The sequence below is a fragment of the Phasianus colchicus genome, chromosome 7 (assembly GCF_987193195.1).
Source record: "Phasianus colchicus chromosome 7, bPhaCol1.hap1.1, whole genome shotgun sequence".
Classification (NCBI taxonomy): domain Eukaryota; kingdom Metazoa; phylum Chordata; class Aves; order Galliformes; family Phasianidae; genus Phasianus; species Phasianus colchicus.
In genome coordinates this window covers 4,887,416-4,909,856 of record NC_143442.1, presented here as the reverse complement: position 1 = coordinate 4,909,856, position 22,441 = coordinate 4,887,416, and the positions used below count along the sequence as shown (strand labels likewise).

General features: G+C 34.4%; 1 protein-coding gene across 3 annotated transcripts in view; it reads right to left on the bottom strand.

Moving 5' to 3' along the window:
- LRP1B (LDL receptor related protein 1B) overlaps positions 1-22,441 on the bottom strand; it is a 591,311-nt gene that overhangs the window by 192,727 nt on the left and 376,143 nt on the right. For all 3 annotated transcript variants that reach the window (XM_090143529.1, XM_090143530.1, XM_090143531.1), the window contains exons 8-15: positions 19,039-19,261; positions 16,566-16,737; positions 14,513-14,656; positions 12,183-12,419; positions 7,051-7,231; positions 5,108-5,327; positions 3,104-3,293; positions 1,322-1,444 (exon numbers count right to left, since the gene is read on the bottom strand). In XM_090143529.1, coding sequence (XP_089999655.1) covers positions 1,322-1,444; positions 3,104-3,293; positions 5,108-5,327; positions 7,051-7,231; positions 12,183-12,419; positions 14,513-14,656; positions 16,566-16,737; positions 19,039-19,261 — 1,490 coding nt within the window. The remainder of the gene's footprint in view (positions 1-1,321; positions 1,445-3,103; positions 3,294-5,107; positions 5,328-7,050; positions 7,232-12,182; positions 12,420-14,512; positions 14,657-16,565; positions 16,738-19,038; positions 19,262-22,441) is intronic.

The window sequence follows — 22,441 nt, the reverse complement described above, 5'->3', positions numbered from 1 at the left end:
CATAACAGAATGCTATTCAGACTTTTTTTAAAATTTATATTTATGCTTAAGATGATAGTGTGAAAGTACCAGTTTAAAATACTATAATGCTTTGCTGATAGTGAAAAGAAAAAAATCTTACAGACTATTCAAATTCTGGTGTACATTTAAGGTCTGGAGAATGATTACTGAAAAGCTGATTCTTGTATCCAGGCAACAACTCAAACACCTGCATTATGCACTGTATAAATTCGCAAATATTAAAAGATAAAAATCTACTGCAGAAGAATTAAGTAGGAAGCCTCAAGCTTATCGATAAATCCAGATAGATACATTTCTCAACATGAAGTTCAAAATGTTCTGTGTGTAAAATACACATTACTTTATGACCCAATCAGGAATACCAAGGACTTTCAAAAGAATTGGGTGCTGACATTTGCTGGGAAAAAAAAAACAAAACAAAATCAACAAACAGGCAACCTGCTTGATTCACATCTGAAGGTGTCTAACCTCTTTTCCTAATGCGACATTTTTTTCAGCAACAGTGATGGCTCTACTAGCCGTGTGCTTGGGTCAAGTTCAAGGTAACTGCAAACTCAGTGCTCAATATGTCATGAAGTAGTCATTATACTTTTCTCAGCTCTTACAGGCTTATACCTGAAGATCTATGTAGAGTTCTACATGTTGCACTTGAGGAAATGACAAATGAGACCCGGAAGAACAATAAAAATTTTTAATGTTAAAAATGCTAAGTGCAAATCTTTTTAAAAAATACATCTACATATACTATCATATAATATTTCTATTCCCACATTTATTATGAATGCTGAAAATTTTACTGGCATTTCAATGAAGATATCCAAGAGATACAAGTAAAAGACAGCTAAATCTGCATAATTTATGAGTTGTGTTTTATATAAATATAAATATCTACCTGATGTTTTTCCTGAATAGACTCAGCATGAACATTGTCTATGCCAGATTTCAATTTGAGATACTTAGTTCATATAATAATCTGATATATAAACTAATTTATATTTGTCATGAAATTCGGATATTTCTGATTATCTGTGAAAGAGACAGTTGAAACATCAAAGTCTGTTATTGCATCAGACATTTCATCCTCAAATATTGTGTGCTTAATTGTCTGTCTTCACAGGAAAAGAAGCCTTTATCAAGTATTTATCAAACTTTCTGCAATTAGAATCTTTACTGAAGGAATATTTCTGCCCTATAAAAATCACAAAATCCTGTAAGGAGAAGAGCTTTTTTCGATTTATTTTGAGAATTGTTTTTGTCCTTTAACAGTGCTAGCAAACCATATATTCTTTAAACAGCTTACTCATGCAGGTTGTGCTGTTTTCCTCCAAAAACTGATTATCAGCACAGGCACAAACTCTGCCTCCAGGAATGGCTAAACAGAGAGTACTGCAGCCTCCATTGTTAACGCGACATGCATTATCACCTGTAAAAGCAACAAAAGACACTTTAAAATCAACAAGCATGGTAGGATAAGGAGATGTAAGCACATGAATACCTTTTTACATTTATTTTCTTCTGTATTAGGGACTCATTGTTCTCCTAGTTTGGTTATTATTAGTTATAATATTTAAACAGGTTGTAATAACCTGAAAGAATAAAAAGAATGATACCATCCGTTCACAGGTTTCTCTGTCATTTCTTTCAGAAGATGAAGCAGTATTAAAGACTAATAAATATGTCACAGGTACAAATGCTGACAGATTGCCATGCATGTAGTAGTTTCAAGAAATTCAGCAGTGTATATAGGAAACAGTCTGAAGCATACCAGCAGCTGCACATGTTAAAAAAACATAGCTACAAACACAGACTTAAAAAAAAAAAAAAGAGAAAAAACAGAAATTAGAAGTATAACGATATCTATGGAAGGCAGAGTTTTAGGCTAATATTATGGTACTTCTTCCAAACACATTCTGTTATTTCTCCAATTTTTTTTCCCCATTGCTGTTTCTCCACAAACACCATGTGCTCTTCACATGAAGCTGCTGTCAGGTGTTCTGATCACCTAACAAGAACTGCTGCACACTGGTGATGATACTATGAAAATATAACTGAGCTTTAAAGCCTTGGAACAAGGTGCTTGTGAGGCACCTAATAAAACAGTTTTAGTATATTGGCTATTACAGCTGAGCAAAGTACATTTTAAAGTTGTATATGTACTAAGCAGCAATGAGATTAATAAGGAAATTTCCATTTTGTTTCTATTTTGTTCACAGAACCAAATGTTTCAGGGATAAAAATGCTTAAGGGTCTCCAGTTATCTATAGGAACTATGGAAATGGAAACACTGTTCTACCACTACATGTCAAAAATGATAGCCCAGTAAGCTATTTAAACTTTTAGAACAGTATTTTGTTTTTATACTAATTCCTGATGCTTACTTTCATGCTTTCCATCTGAGATGGCAGACTATAACCAGAACTATGTTCTCACTAAAGAAAGCAATTATTCAATACTCATCTAAAATGCTGTATATAATAAATGGCTTCCAAAATTTCCTCCATAAAAATAAATCTGTAAATTAAAGTGTGTGCATTTTGTAAACACATGCTAATCTATGGCCTTATATCTTATTTCTCTACTGAAACAAGCAATATAAAGAATCTACTTTTCCACTACTCCCAAAGGCCACTGATTTAGATTCTAGATAATATTACTATGTACTTTCAGCAGGCTAAGTCATATGGTGCTGATGGAGACCGAGGAGAAAAAGCAAGTTATAGAAAGGAAAAAAAGGCAAAAAGTTATGAACTTTCCCTGAGAAAAGGTAAATGCAATCATGTATTTTATATGTATGAGCCCATGCATACATATTATCTTATATTTTCAGTCTCTTTCACACACAAAAAAAAATGCCAATAAATACAAATAAATACAGTTGCAAATACTATTTTGTCTCACTGCTTTCAGTAACTACAAGATTGAAATATTAAGAAGTACCTTTGCCATGCCACTATCAGCATATTCCTTTTCCTATCCTATCCATTTCTCCTAATGTTCAACCATTATTTCCAAAGTATTGCAAGGTTAGGAGGGAAAACGTCCTTTTGTAGTAGATCTTTGAGAAATCATATCTGATTAATACCTTGCTGTTTACGGGGGTCATATATCTGAAGCCCAAACAAAGGTGGTCTCTCACTTCTTAACAGTGTCACATTCCTTGTGATCAGATCCAGCTGGAAAATAGATCCATTCATATAATCTGTCCAGTAAATATGATTTCCATGATGTGATAATCCAAAAGGATGATTCAAATCTTTTCCACTGTAGATTACCTGCAATTAATTGGTGTCAGTTGAGCACTGGACAAGCTAAATTATCTAATGCATTACAGAGAACATAAAGGAGGATAAAAAAACTGAGATGAGCACTGTGCCCGAACATACAAACTTAATACACTAAAATTAAGTAGCAAAGTTTTTTATGCTTTTGCAGAGATCAGTTCTAATTTCAAAACTTCATATACATTTGTTTTGAAGAGGGTTCTCTTAAATAAAGCACAGGAATGCAGGAAACCATTCAATTATTATGTTCAGCAAACATGTATCTTCTTCCCTGGTAAGGAAGCATGGCAGTTTATATATGTCAAGTATATCAAATATTTGCTTCTTGTAAAATGTTGCTGAAGTCATCTTCTGCAGTAAACACACATCTCAATCCCATATTTGGAGTGATTATTACTTCAACTAGGTTTTGATCCAATATTCCTGCTTCTACCAAGAGCAAAAACAGTATGAGTTCCTTATTTTTGTTCAAGAGCAAATGATGGATTTCTGAAAAAATTCTCATTTATTTTGGGTTGTGGTAACTAGAAAGAAAAAAAGAGAGCAACAGAAAAAGAAAGAAGCTAAACACATGCCACAGTTTGTTCCCAAAATAGTAAAACCATTTTTCCCCATATGAAGCCTATGAAAATGGGGGCTTATTATTCAGCAGTTATGGTGGGAGGCAAAGCCATCAGCTCTCACTAGTAATCCATATGTAATCCATGGCAGCCGCATTTACTATTTTAGACCTGTTCTATCCAGGAACTTCACAGCATGTCTAGCATTGCAAGTAGACAAGGATCTTTAATTAAAAAATGTCTTTCTCCCAGTGTATTCACCCTCCTCCTGCCTCCTTTACCAGACCATGATGGATTGGACCAAAAGCATTAAATCTAAATCCCAACCAAGCTATTGTAACAAACCGCAACACTACTGCATTGGCACAGACTTAACAGCAGATCACCAATATAAACGATTTTTGAAAAAGTGTGTAATTGTACAGTGACAAGTCCCAGGGAGAACCATATCTGCAGTTACTACTTTGAGTTCTGGAGATCTGCATATTGGCCTTATGAAGGTCGTCAAACAGAGGAAATCATAAGTAGGATAGAAATGAAGTCACAGATTTGTTAAAATTCTATATAGATGTAAATGGACTTTATGTCTATTCATGGTACAGTAAAAAATTCAGTTGTCAAGACACTAATTTCATGAAACAGATGCTAGATCTTTCATAAATTATTCAATTCCAAACCATTTCAACTGTTTTCCATATGTTTCTTCTACTGTTGTTGTTTCTACAAAATAACACAGAACTTGTATGAAGATTTGTATCTAGTATTGCAGCCATTATCAAGTACTAAAACAATCTCTCCATCACTGACTGCACTTGTTGAGTGTTTCTTCTCTGCACAGGACCACAAATGTTCCAATGGGGTGCTGGTATTCACTGAAAGCAGATTACCCAGTGAAGTTAAATGAAAGCCTCACTCTGGCAGAGCCAAAAGAAAGTGGTGTTTTGTTTTATTTTACTGTAAAGCTCTTTATAGCTTGGTGAATCAAAGTGCAATTCATTCTCACATGAGAAAAATAAATTAATTTTAAAAATATCAACTTCTGTGTCACTTTCTAAAGCAAAGATGAAAATTTTAAGCTATATTATATTCTCCTTCAGGAGACTGCCAACGTTGCTTGTTTCAGCAGAGATGACACTGGACATGCCGCAGGATTTGCAGACTTTAAAAAGCTTGAAAAGTATTTTTTAACATAACACAATAAAGAAAAAGCATGCCTGTGGCAAAGCAGCAGTATTTTTCTTTTACCTTTCTTTCAGTTCCATTCAAAAATATCCTTTCAATGTGATCATAATAGGCATCACACCAGTATAACACATTGGCACGATAGTCCAGAGTTAAACCATTCGGCCAAAGCATCTTTGATGTTACAAAAATCTGCCGACTGTAGCCATCCATCCATGCCTTCTCAATTCTTCCCACACTGTCATCTATTTCATCTTCTTCCCAGTCTGTCCAATACATCCAGCTATTAAATTATAGAAATGAACATTCAGATGCCATTTTAATCACGTGAATAATACTATAGACTTTTAATAGAACTTTGGAACATCATACCCACAAGTCAGAGCAATACCGTCTTTTCCATTTATTTGTCTTTTCATAGCTGTTTCTAAGTCAATAGCAATAGAAACTTTATGGAAAAGTTCAAACCTCAACTGCTATTTTTTTGGCTAAGACTAATTTGCCTTTTTAAATTGTGCCTAATATTTTCAAAAAGGTAGAATCAACGAGGGATTGAATTGAAACCACTTCTAAGTGTAATGTGATCAGCACGCTTTTTATATAGGAACTTGGAAAAACAAATAGTTGTATCATCATATCCACATACCCAACATATACCACAGGTTGATGTGAATACACAGTTCTTTTTCGTTTACTCTCTGCTCCAAGCCACCATAAAGAAGGTTTGGGCTTTTTTTTCCAGTTCTTCCAATGTCTTTGCAAATACATACTAAGAATATAAACCATTTTTTGCTCTATGAGAATTAAAAACATTGCTGCGCGTTTAACTCAAACAACATTCATTTTCATCACAGAATAATAAAACCTGTGTACGCCCTAAAGCTCAATTAAAGACACAGGTCACTATGTGATTTATTTTATTAGAACACAAAAATATGTTTTGTGGATATTTACATGAGTGCTGAAGAGCAATTAATGAGCTTTTCTCCATTAACTTTTCGCCTGTACTTATTGTTATCATGTCATAAGCTAAAACGTGTTTACAGTAACAGACGTTTACATTAATGTGCTTTAATTGTATCTCAAAATGCTTCCGCATTGGTTAACTCAAGACTAATATTTTCTAAACATAATTAAAATGCTATAATAAAAGCTATCCCTCAGGAAAAGCTTTCATAAAAAGTGTAATCATGAAGGGCAAGTTATTTTATTAGAGAAGTGTTTTATATAATAGTCCTTTTCAGACAATACATCTTCATAAACTGTTTCCCATGCCATGCATTTACTCAGCTGGAAAATTTAACAAAGTAATTGCAGGTATGGTTATGTTTTACGGTCTGATTTTACATTCTTACTATCTGACCTTAATTACTATAGCCTGTCCACAGTTGCTTCCATTTGTCAAAGGGCAAGTGCAAAAGTGAAAACCCAATAGTGTAAATGCGTTCTAGTACTAGAAAAACAGAAATCTATCCATTGACGCCACAGTTTCCTGCTTAAATAATCTGCCAGTGAGAATTTAACAAGGAAATTGATCACTGAATTTTTAGGTGTACCACAACCGTACCACTGTAATATCATGTTCTTTTTATTATCTGTTCTATCACAACTTATTATATTAGTAATGAAAAATATCTGTCTATTTATTTTAGTAAACTAATGTGTACAAGGATATGGTTTTCATTAACTTGAGAAATTGAGACTTACAAAGAGAGAAACAAAATAGAGCATTATAAAGTTCACCTAATATTAAAAATACATACAGGTCCGATACAGTCAATTTGTTCAAGCAAAAGGTGAATCACATTCAAATTAACTTGACATCAGTTCAACTGTATCTGAGTATGCACATTCTTTTGAAGGCTGCAGGCATGAATGCTTGACAGGAATTAAGAGATATAGACTATTGCAGAATTTTAGATCGCTATATGGTTTCAAAGTCCCATCCCAAGCAAAATTCAATATACTCTGAAGACATGAATTAAATAAAGAAGTCTACTTCATACCCATTGACAGGATCAACAACAATTCCTCTGGGGTGAGACATGTCTCCCTCTAGCAATGTTTTCCGACTCTGAGCAGCTTTTTCCAGTCTGGCTACAGCGATTGTTTTCCTGTGGCCATCGTTTGTCCAATAAAGATTATTTCCAATCCAGTCCACCGCTATGCCTTCTACATTATCAAGATCTGAGAGAGAAGGGAGGTGCAGTAATAAAAGTTTAATGTTACACATTCACGTTCTAACACTATCCATTGTTGTCAGCAATGAGAAATTTATTCTAAATACAGTTGGATTATTTTCTTGACTTCTAAAAATATTGACTGAATTTCAATATTCAAGTTTACTGTCTCCTACCTGATAGTTTTTTATTTTGCAGACGTTTTCTCTGGGACAAATTCATCAACGATACTCCTTTCAGAACCCAATCACCTTTATAGACTGTGGCTCTAATAAACTATTTCGTTCCCCACAAGAAACTAGTGGAAGTCTCCAGGATGAATAGGAACATACAGTACTTTTACCTACTAAAAGGTATGTAAATCACAATATACATAACAGCGCAGTGCAGAAACCTTCAGCTTACTGTAAAACATAGATAACGTGTATTTTTGATGATACACTAAAATAAAATATGATGGTTTTATCCAATAAATGAAATATTGGGCTTTTTATACACTTGCATGTAATAAAAGCATCTATAAAAGTTACCACTGCTATCTCAATAGCATTGCAACACAACAAGTGACTCCACAACCCTTCAGTGAAACAATGTTTTTTAGTGCTTTGTAATGCTATCATATTCCCTATCAAGTCAGCAGAGCTACAACACATTCAAACATCCTGGCGCTGCAACATTTCATTTTCTTCCTAAATTTTATCACCTATTTCTTTTAGAAAACAGAAAAATGCATTGAAAATATAATATTGAAGTATATTAAGTCACAGATGGCAGCCGTACACTGAAATTTGAAAATAACAGTTTCCTTAAGACAGATATTTCAGTAAGAATGTTTTCAGTTTTTAAAAACAGAAAGCAAAATCAATCTGGTGGCTACTGACAGTTATAGCAAAACAGCCATACGATCACTTTAAAACTTCTTCCCTTATCAGTATTGCCTATCTGAATATAATGGCAGTAGACAAACAGCACAGATAAATGAAAAGAAATATAAAGATAAGGGTTTTTTTAATATGAAAGAAAGGAAATTCTTGTCAATAGTATAGAATGATATAGAAGTAACTGAGAAATGATTCTGCTCATCCTGAACAAGTTAACAGTGAGGTTTAGAGTAGTAGGTCAGGATTAGAACTAAAAGATTTTGTAACTTTAATATTCTGCTATCTATAACTCCAAGCATGTAGTTGTTCTATCTCATGCATATTGTTTATATTAAATTAAACACTCATGGATATGTGTGTATGTACTTGGACTCTACCCCAGTGACCTGAACAGTAACAGGAGTTAAAGATATGTAGCATCTCCAGCTGTCATTTTTAATTAAGTAGTGTTTTGAATGAAAACCAAAGCCTGACTATCTCTGTATTTATCTGTTCTTTTTTTAAAAAAAAACTATTTAACTGAAGTATGGTGAAAAAATATTCTTCCATTATAATTATTTCACTTTTTTTTTTGCATTCACATGTTGATATGTTCAGCTGTAGAAATTAGTAAAATCAGTGAAATAGCAAATGATTGGTTGTTGATACCTTCTCTATTTTATTATATTATATTTTAGCATTTTATGATTCAAAAGCTAAGAGAGAGATAGAAAGGAACCAACGAAGTATCAAGTAAATCTTGTTTACATAAGAAACAAGACCAATATGTAGGAAACCCAAGGGATCTCAGCAAATCTTTCTTAAGAACACACAGAAAAGACTAATATCAAGTCTGCAGATGGGGAGTGATTTGTTCAGGAGTTATTTTTATTTGTATGCTGTCTGACCTAGATATTTAAAATTGAACACTGTTCGTACATTAAGAAAATCAGCTTTTTCATTTGCCTTTTTGGGGAGAGACAATCCACTCCAAATAGAGACTATATTAGAGTGACTGACTAATAAACCCCTGCAATGGAAGAAGGCTCGGTAAAAATGGGCAAGGGTAATGTGCTCCTGAAGTTTAGAGAATAACTTAAGATGAGACTGACCCACAGCTGCTGCAAAGAAGAGAATTTATCTCTACACAAAGGGGAGCAGAGAACTGATTTTGTTTTAAACATCTATCAAGAGTTGAATAGTTTATTAAAAGAGAGTGAAAGTCTTCCTCAGTTAGCCAAATACAGCTCAGCCAAACACAGAGTTTAAAAACTAATTGAAATTCACTTTTGTTTAACTATCTAAAAGCTTTGAATACATTCCTCACTTTTACTGTGGGTTGTTCTGCCACTCTAACTAAACAAAATTGATTTCACTATTCTGAGCCAACTTTCTACAGGGAAGCCCTTTAAACTTAAAAAGAATGATGTAAAAGAAAGGCCATTTTTTTTTTTTTAATCATTGTTCACTTGACAACTGGAAAATTAACATTTGTAATTCTACCAGAATTTTATAATCAACAGTAGTATGTGGGCTCCCTATATACAGTATATACATAGAAGATATTCAAAAGCTTGGATTGCTAAAGACAACATATTTAAAACCAATGTGGCAAATTGTAAGATATTATAAGCACAGCATGTAATTGGGTACAGAATGGCCTAGGTCCATCTATGTCAATCAAATCATGTACCCTAGCATAGCCTAAAATAAAAGACATAATGTAAACTGATTTGGAAAAGTAAAAATAGTTACTCTTCAATATACCAATCAGCTAGATAGATTTCCAACATAAGATTCATAGACTTTCCCTCATCTTACTTTAACACAAAGCAAGCCCTTGTAAACATTAGCAAGGATGGGAAAGTGAATAACATAAAACAAACTCTAAGGCCCATACAGTATCAGTGGGGCAAATAAATGCTTTAAAAAATAAAGAGAAAGAGTGAGTTCATCCTTACGGTATTCCAACTGAATAATATTTCAATCAGTTAAAAAAAAAATTGCTTTGTTCCTTTTTTTAACATAAAAAAATTAATTTCAAAATAAGTTTGAAGCTTTAATTATAGCATTTTCTGTTGTTGATGAAAGTACACCACTTTTGCAGTTGTGCTGCCAACTCTAGGATTGGCTTTGCTGTGAGCTGTCAAACAGTTATCAATACTACACAGCAGTTTATTTTCCAAAGTGAAGAATAGGAAATCACAGCTGAAACTATATGGGAAATCAAACTCCAGCAGCGTTAGGTGCTCAGCATTCTCAACTGCTAGTCAACAGCTTGTAGGATCAGGCTCTCATGTAGGTAAACCGTAATTATCTGAGTTACAGTGTTGTTCGAGCTAGCATATCTGTTCTTGCAAAACCTGATAGTCACAAAAAATGACAACTTCTAATCTGAGAAGTGACACCTACCGCAGATAGAGCTCCTTAGCAGCATGCTGTTCCAAGCAAATATTAAACCACCTACTGACACACCTGATTTTCTCTAGTAGCTTTCCACCAGAGAACGATTTAATCTATCCCTGCTGAGTTCTTGAGAGCTGACAAGAATAGAAGCTGAGGTGGTATGGCTGGAGGCCATATTAATTTTTTACATCATGAAACATACATTAACAAGTATTCTTTAAACATACTTTAAAGTTAGAAAACTTCTCCAAGTTCTAACTAATAATGTAAATTCCTGGGAAGGGAGTGGGGGGAGAATGACAATGATAATTTTTATTCATTTTAAGTATGAGGGAAACCAGTAATACACGATTAAACAATCCATAACTCTTCGGAGTACTTTGGAATTTTGTTTTGTCGTATTTATAAAAAAAATAAAAATTAAACATGACTTAGGAGAAGCTGCTGACTCAGTATGTGAATATATATATACATATATTCTTTTCATGCTTGCATGTTTGATTAGACTAAGCTCAACCCATCTCACACTTTTTGGCAAGAATGCTTTTTTGAATTACCTTACAATGTTTAAGTCTATATACTGCTCATTCCCTTCCTGTACTCTGTATTCGGATTACTTTGTTGTAAAATGAAATGTGCGTATTTTGGTTAAAGACTTTCAGCAGTGGAAGTGGAACTTCTGTGATGTGTGTTATGTATTTCCATATTCACAGGGAACTGAAGAATTATACAACTGGCAGCTGAGCATTCATTATTTACTCAGACAGCCATCCCTTATTAAGCAATCACCAAGCTTCTTGAGGCTACTAGTGAAAGAACCTTTACGCACACTGAGGTCTGTAGAGATCTTATACCAAAAAAAAAGAACAATTTCACTGTAAATGGAAGCTAACTTCTCTGAGACAGATGGATTAAAACATAGGTTATGAATCATGAGGAATGACAACCCCTGCATTAAAGCAATTGTTTGTTTTTTGTTGTTGTTGTGCTTTTGTTTTTCCCCCTCTTGACTATTAGGAAACAATTACTGTAGAATGGATTTCAACTGAGGTAAAGAGCTACTGAAGCACTATTTCAGATCAGAGCTTTAGTTAGTGAAAGAGCATTTAATACAAAGAGATGGAATGCTTGGCCAGTGAGAATCCATACAATGTGGTGGGAGACATGGAAAGTAGAAAAGTGCTGACATTTCCTCTGATCGCTATAATACATGGTAAAAAATATCTTTACATTCTCAAAAAATGCTTAGGTTTTCCTACTGCTTCTCCAGGCAGGAGGGAAAATGCATCAGAGAAAAAAAATCCTAATCACCCAAATTATTATTATTGCTAGTGATTTTGCAGTACAGAAAGTCTTTCCTCTGCCAACCTACTTGAATAGACTCCAGAAACCACACTGTGATACAGGCTGTAGAGAAAAGTCTCATAACACTCTCAAGGATATGGGATAGTTCAGTGAACTGTTACATTATGGATTCATTCCATCAACTGAAAGAATACAGTGGAGATAAAGAGTTACTCAGTGGCAAGTTATAGGCTAAGTAGTCACCAAACAGCATCTCCGCGCTTAGAAAAAATAAATAGGAACTTGTAAGAAAGAAAAAATAGCTCCAAGTTTGTTCAAGGTAAAGTTTGGGTCTGCTTTCAAAGGGTAGATTATATAAAGTTTTAAATCTTCTGTTAGCATTCCTACCGTCTTTGAGGATTGTTTCCCTCTCTGTGCCATCAATTTTCTGCCGTCCAATTAGAAAACTGGTAGTATCAGCAAAGTAAATGTAATTGGTTTCTGCATGGAAGTCCAGAGCACGAGGATTGACTAAGTTCTCTATAGGGATCATGTATTCATCAGATACTTTGGTATTCAGGTCCATTCCCCGTATTATTCCTGGGCGTCCCTTCCCGTAAAAAAGAAACAATTCATTCTTTGGTCCTGCAAAAGAAAGATTACAAACATAAACAACTGATGCTGCCTAATCTTCTTTACAGTGAATAAAGTCACTGTTTAATTAACTGGCACAATTAGTAGGGGAGCAGGAGCATTATTCAATACCAAAAATTAAACTTTCATATATTCCAAAGGTATCTAAACTCAAGAAATCTAGCTAATTACATTACCTTAATTAAAATACAAATTACTTTGGTGAACTGCTTACATAAAATTATTTTCCTTCTGTAAAAGTTCACACTGAAAAGAAATGCTAGATCACAGAATAACCTTGCATCTAATGTGAAATGGACATACATAGCATTGCAGACATTTAATTTTACAATTCATTAGGATCTATCCAGGTAATGTAGACCATGACTGAAGAAATCATTAGATCTAACATGACTGTAAACTTCAGCAAATACAGAACACCATTTTACTTTTTTTCACCTGAAGTTTCTCCGAAGCAAGCAAAAGCTTATAGAAAATTTCTTTCAAATGGGAAAGAACATAACAGATTGACATACTGATTTCTTTCATGCTGAGATACAAAACACGGGTATCTATTTTTCCTTCTCAAGAGATTTTTACAGTTTCATTAAATAGCTTAATTACAAATAACTGAGATATACTAAAAATACTTATAAATGTCCTTAGATACTTCATTCTATAAATAGATGTCTTAAAATTCTCAAAAAATATATTATTTTCCTCAATACTTCTTTGAGTTCATTGGAGTTGCTCGTGAAAACAGTGACAAATTTGGGTTCAAATGCATTTATCTTCCAGCATTTATCAATGGATTCAGTTGCATGCCTTTCACCTGAAATGTATCAATATCATTTGATAGAAGATTTGAACAAAAATAAAATTGCAGAATGATTTAAATTGGAAGGGACCTTAAAAGCCATTTAATTCCAACTTTCTGCCATTAGCATGGATGCTTTCCACTTTACCAGATCGCCCAAAGCCCCTGTCCATCCTGGATTCTCGATGGAGAATTTCTGAGCAGGCTACTCCAGAGCCTCACCACCCTCATAATAAAGAATGTCTTCCTTATATCTAACCATTTGTTGTTCTATCACACATGTCCTCACAATAAGCGTCTCTACATCTTTCTTAAGTATTCAAAGGCTGCAGTGAGGTCTCCTTGAAGCCTCTTCTTCTCCCAGCTGAACAAGCCCAGCTCCCTTCATCCTTCATAGGAGAGGTGCTCTAACCCTTCACAACCCCCTCTGGCCTCATTCCAATCCTTGTCACAGTACTTCAAGTGGAGCCTCATGAGGAAAGAGCAGAGGGGGACAATAACCTCCCTCACCCTACTGGCCAGTCCTGGTTTGACGTGACCCAGGATGCTGTTGGCCTTCTGGGCTGGAAAGCACACACTGCTGGCTCAGAGTGAAATTTTCATCCACCTGAACCCCCAAGTTCTTCTCTGTAGGGCTGTTCTCAATACATTTATTACCCAGACAGCATTAATGTCTGGGATTGCTCTGACGCAGGTGCAAAACCATGCACTTTGCATTGCTGAACTTCATGAGTCTCATATGAGTTCAATTTCTCAAACCTGTCTACGTCCTTCTGTATGGCATCCCATCCTTCCGTCATGTCAATCATGAGGTTGTGACAGATATAACCACAGTTATACAAATCAATCCTCCTGCTGCAAAGTATTATCAGATGAAACTTGCTTGCCTTGTTTACATGAAGGGTCCATCTCTAAATTTTAAGATGATTGTGTAGGTAGGAATGGATAATAACTAAAAGTATTAAACAGTACAGCAGCCCCTATGCATTGTCAGAATGCAAGTATATTAGAAAAACAGTAAAATTGACTGATAGCACAAGATGATTTTTGGAACTATTTAAACAGCATCCCATGTCTAAATTGCCACCTGTGTGAACAGATCCTAGTCAAGTAAAATCATTTTAAGAGAATAGAAGGAGTATATGAATAAAGCATCAGGTAAATACAAAACAACATTACCTGAAAACAGACCATGTGATTTCTATTGCTATTGATTACATGTTAGATAGCATGCAGAGCTAAGCCCTGAAATATTAGCAGCTGGCAAACTCTGATTTATATTACATACTTTTGCATGACCTGCCATCACTTCCCAAGATGAAGCCAGTCCTGCAGCGACAAGTCCGTGTTTTGTAGTTGCTGCTGAGCAAACAGATGTGTGAACATCCCCCTGGCACTCCATATGGGTCCACCTCACATGCATGGCTTCTGACTGCAGAGAGTGAAAAACAGCACAATTGAAATCCATTTGAAGTAGAATAATTATATGCTTCAGTATGTAAAAAGTTTAGACATGAAAAAAAAAAAGGAATTTTCATCACAATCTTTCCCAAAATATAACTTCAAAACAAGGTGATTTTAAAGATGATACTCAAGGCAGACAAATCAGCATTTCCAAAGGATCATCTTGTGGCTATCAACCCTAGGAGGTTATTGCTTTAATGGGATTCTGAAGTTATTTGCCAGGCAGCAGTCTCCTGAGATAGCCAGACATCTTTCCCTTTATTTCTTGTTCATTTTATTGGTGGGTTTGGTTTCCTTTTTTCGTTTTGTTTTGAGAGCAGATTCCCATGCTAACCGTCCCACCCCAGCTCACTATTTGTTCAACACATCAGCAAGCACCTTTCTATGGAAGATATCTATGCAGAAGCTAAAGAACAAGACTTTTCCTGCATTTGAACAGCTGAAGAATTTAAAGAATTCCTTTCCCTTGATATATTTTTAATGCATAGCTCTAAATTAGCAGAATAGCTTGTCAAGTTAACTTTTTAAAATTTTTAAAGGTAATTCTGATCAGAAGACAAAATCTATCCTTTTACTTTACACTGCCCTACAACAGCACAACAGTATTTTAGCTAAAAAACCTGTATTTTAGCTCTTCCTTCTCCTTCAAGCTTTTTAGTTGTTTTGTGAAAGTAATCCAGAGGTTTAAGGTTGATATTGTTAGAGGTATACAGAATTTCCACCAAGTTCAGACAGCCTTTCCAGCAAATCTTGACAAGCAACGAACATCCCCTTTGAAACAAAAGAAGCTGCAGAGCAAACAAAGGGCAGGAGGAACAGAGTAATTGCAGGAGGTAATAACAGATTACACTATGCTCACATGTCTCCAATATTTAACCTCTCTGAGTCCCTCAGGGATACACAGGGGGAGCCTACAGCGAGGAGAAAGTCTTTGCTGCCTCTATCAGACACTAACATCTGCAAATCAGTGCCCTCAGCAACAGAATAAAATTAGTTCATCCAATCTCCATCAGCTTAGATTTTTTTTTTTTTTACCATGTCAGAAACTTCTCTCAGAGCAGCCAGTGTGTTTAATAACATTGACATTTATCACCAGAATTGATGTATTAGCTTTTTATAACCCAGCAGTCATCAAGAGGATTCTAGTTTTTATCGCTAGAGTCATATCAAAATATGTTAATTGATAAAATATCACTGTTAAGCATTTTAGATCTTGTTATCCTATAAATCATACTGATGTTCTGAGTGCAGAAAAATACATGACCGGATCCATGATTCAAGTCATACTGGACACCTGAAATTGATTTTAACAAAAATTGAGTATTTAGAAGTTTCTAATTCCAGTCTTGAATGGAGATTGAAGGCCAAAGATGGTATTTATTCAAGCAGGGAAAAAGTGAACAGCAATTCCCCCACTGTGCTGGTAGTTAAGCAGGCTAGCTGCCCAACTTCCATTCATTTTGGCAACCTCAAAGACTGAGGGAAGGGATTTTGAGTCCCTCCAGGTTTGCACTCTGTGTTAAAAGCAGATCCAGAGAAAGCAGGAATCTCCAAGGTCTGAGACCCAAGCAGGTGGGTGGTATTGGACACCTAACAATTCTGAGAGTGTTAAATCCCCAAAAGGCTGTATGTATGAAGTCAGAGAGTTTGCAAAGCAGAGCTCATTGGCAGCTCTCCAAGTTGAATGCTCAGGAATCGTTTGTAGGAGCTTAGGGAAGCAAGAAAACCAGCAGCGAAAAACACAGGAAACTAGGCAGATGAAGTTGTAGAAAATTTTGCAGTAGTGATAAGTTTTAACTGCATATTTCTGGAAGAATGCTTCCTTGAAAACATATCCAACAAATAACTAGTTTTAGAATGAGGAATTTTCATCTCACCCGATGTTTGAGTTCTTTTCTGGTACACACGGATGTCCTTTGCATTTTCAAGTCTGGTAAGGGACCAAGCATCAGTGCCATTATATCTGTTTATTTGCCAAATACTGAAGTTATCTGAATTAACTGCATATATGTAGTTTTCAAATACTGCCAAACCACAGAGATGCCTAACCTGGAATAGAGATGGAAGCAATCTTTATTTTAGCTGAATATTTTAGATATACGTTTAGATATACATTTTATAAGCATCAAATTATGTCCAATGTACACGCCAAAGTGATCAAAATAATTTATGAATATACTAATAAAAATCAGTAAAAAGAATGCAAATTACATTACAAATCTAGTTCATATGCTTGTAATCACAGAATTGAGTTGAAAAGAGACCTTTAAAGGTTACGTAATCCAGTTCCCATGCAATGAACAGGGATGCATAAAACTTTCCTAACCTTAAACAAGCAGGGAAAAAAATGCAAAATATTTACCACAACCCATTCATTTATTCTTAAAATGCCATGGGTTCACCATCTTTTCAATTAAAAACTCTTGCATATGGTCTTAAATGCAATATATCACATTAGCATTAACTAATGTTAATTAAAAATCAGTAACTATCATTAACATTAGCTAGCATTAACTAATAAATTTAGTAAATATAGATAGTTTACAGGTTGAATTAATGATTTTTTTCACTGTGACATAATCAAAACAATGTCACCAGTGCAAGATATTATCACTTAATATATATTTAAGTAACTAACTACGCAGGAACTCCTTTTGTGTTGTATCTTTGAATATGACTGTGGTCACACAGTACTGCTTGCTTAACAACAAGCAAGCTCTAATTTATTTATCTCTGATGTGTATGAGTACACTGATTGAAAGTTACTTAAATACGGTTGGTTAATTAGCCAATGACAGCTCAAACATGATGTGTTTAATTATACAGAGGCTGTGCTTGATGTATGGATTTAGAAAATTCAAAATTGAGCAATTTTGAAAGCTGAGTAAGCTAAAGAGAATTCGTTGGCAGGTGTTCAGACATTTACAGGCTGAAATTCTTACTAGTGTAATCAATAAATTATTCACCACAGAGTATTTACTCAGCTCATTTACTCAGAGAAATTCAGACACACTTCACAAACCAAAACTAAAAGATGATCCAAAAGCTGCTATGCATCAAATATTTCAGTGGTTCCTGGAAACTACCTCAAGTTGACCAAATTTTGTCATCGTGTTCTGCTTTTAAGCAGTTAAAAATTGAATAAATAAAATCAATGACAGTATTTCATAAGACCCAATAGGACTTCAATCCAGTTATAGTAAAACCATAAACGGAAAAGAAAACAGACTTGATAATAACAATGAATCTGTACTAAATTTCTGAATTCTCCTCTGCATTACAATTCTTTCTTCCCTATCACCATTTGTACAAAGTTTAAAGCTTTATTATTTAACTCCCATAAGAACATGGGAATATTTACAATTTTAAGTGTGACTCTTTTTATAATGCAGAGTATAAAATCTTAATTATTTTGGTAGTTTTTACTTATCCTACAGATTTTCTGCTACCTCATGCATGAATGGAAATGTTGCTTGTAACAAAGAATAGCCCTTTGAAAGCCACCCAAGCTATCGACCAAAAAGCTTATATCATTTGGAAACTATGGCTTCCGATATGCTTGTACTTAGGAAATAAACTTTAACCTCTGAAATTTGTCGAGAATAGTTTGCTGGCTATGCTAACAATTTGTCATTTGATAATTGAGCAAAAAAAACAAAGCAGAACAGGTAAAATACTTGTTCTATGTGCACATCCTAAATACCCTGTTTAACCTCAAGCAAACACAGATGTATCCAAGGTATCCACACCAGTCCCTAAAGTCTGAGTAGCAACCAATAATGGTTTGATCGCTGCAAACTTTCCTTTGATTTTCATGAGCCTTGCCACTGTGTAGAACTGCTAACTACTATTCTGCTCTCCAAACTGAAACAACAACAGCTTGATATAGTCCTGCTCAAAAGCTTCCAGACTCAGTGTTTGTATTTATGACTCTGAACATCTGGATCAATTAAGAAGAAAACATCACTACCATCAACAAAATATGATTTAAGGTCACTTTCCTTGGTTTGAACAGGTGAATAACTTCTGCTGTTCTTCTGTTTCTTTAACATTCCTCTACCCATTAATCTTCCCTTCCTGAACTGGCAATATGTTCTTGTCTTTAGTAATTTATTGCTTGGTATCTTTCCATTGCCCCATATTTTCCCTCCTAAAGTCTTTTACAATGGGAACTGTGACTTGAATGGTGCGTTGCTGAAGAAGAACTACAAGGAAGTTCATAGGTTGCAAAATGGGCTAAACTGCAAATAAAATAAAATTTGCAGTGGATCTTTTAAAGTTTATTGACATTATGCATGTTTGTACATTGATATCACTACATTTTCCTACATTTTTCAAATAAATACCTACATGTCTGCCTTTTATGACTGTATGCCTCTTTCTCCCTTCATAGTCAACAACTTCCATATTATCCAGATAGATGTCAACCCAGTACACATATTTATTGATGAGGTCTAGTGCAAGAGCAGTTGGCTGTTCAATTTTAGAGTCTACTATCCATGTTCTGTTCATTCCATCCATGTCACATCTCTCAACCTTGGCAACATTCCCGTAGTCCGTAAAGAAAAGCTTTCTGTGGAAAGAAAATAAAATGTTGTGAGTTTCAAAGGGTGTGAGCATAGCGCAAAGCTCCTGGTGGCACTGTGCAAAGCAGGATTTCATTCCTTGTCATTTCGAAGACTATATTTATTAATAGTCAACAGCGATTGACACAAACAGTGTTGTGTTTGTTGTTGCTGGGTTTTTTTTTGGTCAGTATATCCATGTACAGAGACTGTATTAAAATCTTAAATATATCCATACAATCACTATTAAAAAAAAAAGGCAAAGTAATTAAAAATACTAAAGAGTGACAAATCCAGGAAGCACTTAGATGGTTTGGAGAACAATTCATTACATATAAAGTAAAGCAAATATGGTGATTTATACTATCAGGTTTATGAAAACATATTTCTAAGGAAGATGTACAATGCATTATCGTAGTGTATTTATAACATCTTCAGATGGTGATTGGCACAGGACTACAATTGTAAAAAAGGCTTTAAAAATTTCCACAAATTCAATGAGTCATTTCATCCAAGAATAACGGGAAACTATTGAAGACTTAAAATTGCTACTAAATCTTCTCAACCCAAGCCTTGATTAGTATTCAGTGGATTTACTAAACAAATCAATTCTGATTAACTTGACAATATTATAACAAGATTAACTATTTCTGAGATTAAATCACATTTGCAAGCAAAGACCACCTTGCCATGACTTTAGCATATTATAATAAATAATACAATTCTAGATTCAATGCTACTAAAACTACCTTGAGAATCAGGATTTCATTTTGCAAATGAAGTGAATTATGTCCTCAATTATTACCATTAGTGGTAATAACCCTACATCAACAGTACAAAAACACTGATATATGCTCATGTTGAAGAACAGTAATTTATAGCCTTGTAACCCATTATAGAAATTCAGCATTCAGAAATATTAGGCTAGAAAGAATACATGATTGCTGTGTAGCAAAATAAGAGCCATATCCCTCACTATTACCATATTTAGAATGGATTCTTATTTATTTAAATGTAGACAAAGTATTTCATAGGAAAAAAATTAGAACATCAACAAAAATGTTGAAGGCATAAGAATTATTGGTAGCATAGATAGAGTAGCTGTAAAATACTAAAATGAATTGATCACGGAATCATAAAACAGGGCTTGAGGAGAATTTGAAAGGTCACGTAGTCCATCACCAGGTCATAAAGGCAGAGTAAACTTAACCTACAAAATTCCTGAGGGATAATTCCATTCCTGACAGAGAATCTGATTAATCAAAATCATTTTGAATTCCTGTCTTGTCCTTCATTGTAATTCTATACCACAGCTGCACTTTTAGAACATTTTAAAAAAACCACACACTTAACATTTAAATTCATTTAATCAAAATGTGCATGCTACAGATGATATGCAAAGCAAAAATTATGTCTGCGAAGCAAATGTTTTGTTTGGAATGAAAACAGCCAAAGAAATTAATGAGAATATATATATGTGTGCATGTATTTAATCAGCAGTAACAAGTCTAATAGCTATTACATTTAAAATAAATTAAAACATTTCATGTTGATAATTTGAAGGGATCACATTTAGATTTATAATAGAAATTTATATTTTAAGATTCAATTATTCAAATCAAAGCTCATTTTGCAATTACAGAAGTTGTGTTGTTTCTGTGATCAAGCACACATGCACCTATGTATATTTATGCATACAGCACATATAAACACACGTGTACATATACACAGAGGAGCTACAAAGACCTGAAGTTTGACTTCAGGCTGACTCTACTTGATTGCTTAGCAAACATCATTCCTACACAAGATCGATGGTTCTATGTGGTATAAGAAAAGACTAATATACAACTTAGAAATGATAATTACCTTCTATAGTTATATTCACTTGCATGATTAGGAAAAAACTTTGCAAGTGAGTAACAAATAGGTACAGAAAAAAACGGCTAATTAAAATTGTTTTGTTTTGTTTTTCTCCAGCTTTCAGGGATAGGGAAGGTATTTCTTTGTTTCCTAAATATCTGATTTCTATTAACATCATTTGTTAAGGATGTTTTATATGCTAAGAAAACATGTCTCCATGCATAAATAACATAGAAACTTTTAATTTTGAAATTAAAATTTTTAATTTTGAAAATAATTGTTCTTCTCCTGGAGACTGACAATAACATTAACTTTTAACGTAGAGGCAATAGACAGAGCAAGAAAATAATCACCGAACTGTTGCCACATGATCAAAGCATACTGAAAATCAAGTTAGGAAAATTAGATGCTTTACCATGTAAATCTGAAACACAAGTCTGCATAAAAATACTAACATAGATTTTTATAATAAGACTTAAATCAGAATTGCATTTCTAACACATAAAGCTGACCCACGGTTATGCTATTTTTTTTCCTTTGCCTTGGGAGTTCTCAAGGATACACGGGTATTAATTTCAACTTAAGACTAATTCTGCTGCTCACAAATGAGGCTAGATTTGCCTTCTCATTTTCTGCAGAGGATAGTGAAATCTTTTATCAATTCATAGAGCAATTTCAGCACAAATACTTACCATTTGCATTTCCCTGTACAATCCATGTACTATGCATTAGTACTGACCGTGAGGGACAGCTCATTCATGGGCAAGGAGATCTGTGTTCATTACAGCCCTTTATCTTCTGAGACTATCAATAAGGATGCTAGCTAGGGCAGATACAAAGCTGCAAAATCTTTGGCATTAATTTTTTATTTATTTTTTTTTTTTAAGGCACGTTATTCTTTGGAGAGCTACAGACTTCTTTGTGCATAGGAAATCTGAATAATCTCCTTTCTTTAAAACTCTAAAAAAAAACACATTCTGTCCACTTTTAATTAATACTAAGATGGGTTATCTTCTTCAAATATAGGTGCTTTGTAGGCACCACATACTAACCTTTTTTCAAACTTCTCAGACTCATTATTTAGTTGTTTTGTTGCAGTGCTCATTCCAAGAGGCTCTGCCAGAATGGCTTATTCTAACGTTTATGAAACACAGAATCACCCAGGTTGGAAAAGACCTCTAAGATCATCCACTCCAACCATCCACCTATAACCAACATTACCCACTAAACCACATCCCTCAGTACAACATCTAAGCACTTCCTGAACACCTCCAGGGACAGTGACTCCACCACCCCCCTGGGTAGCTAATAACCACTCCAATAACCAA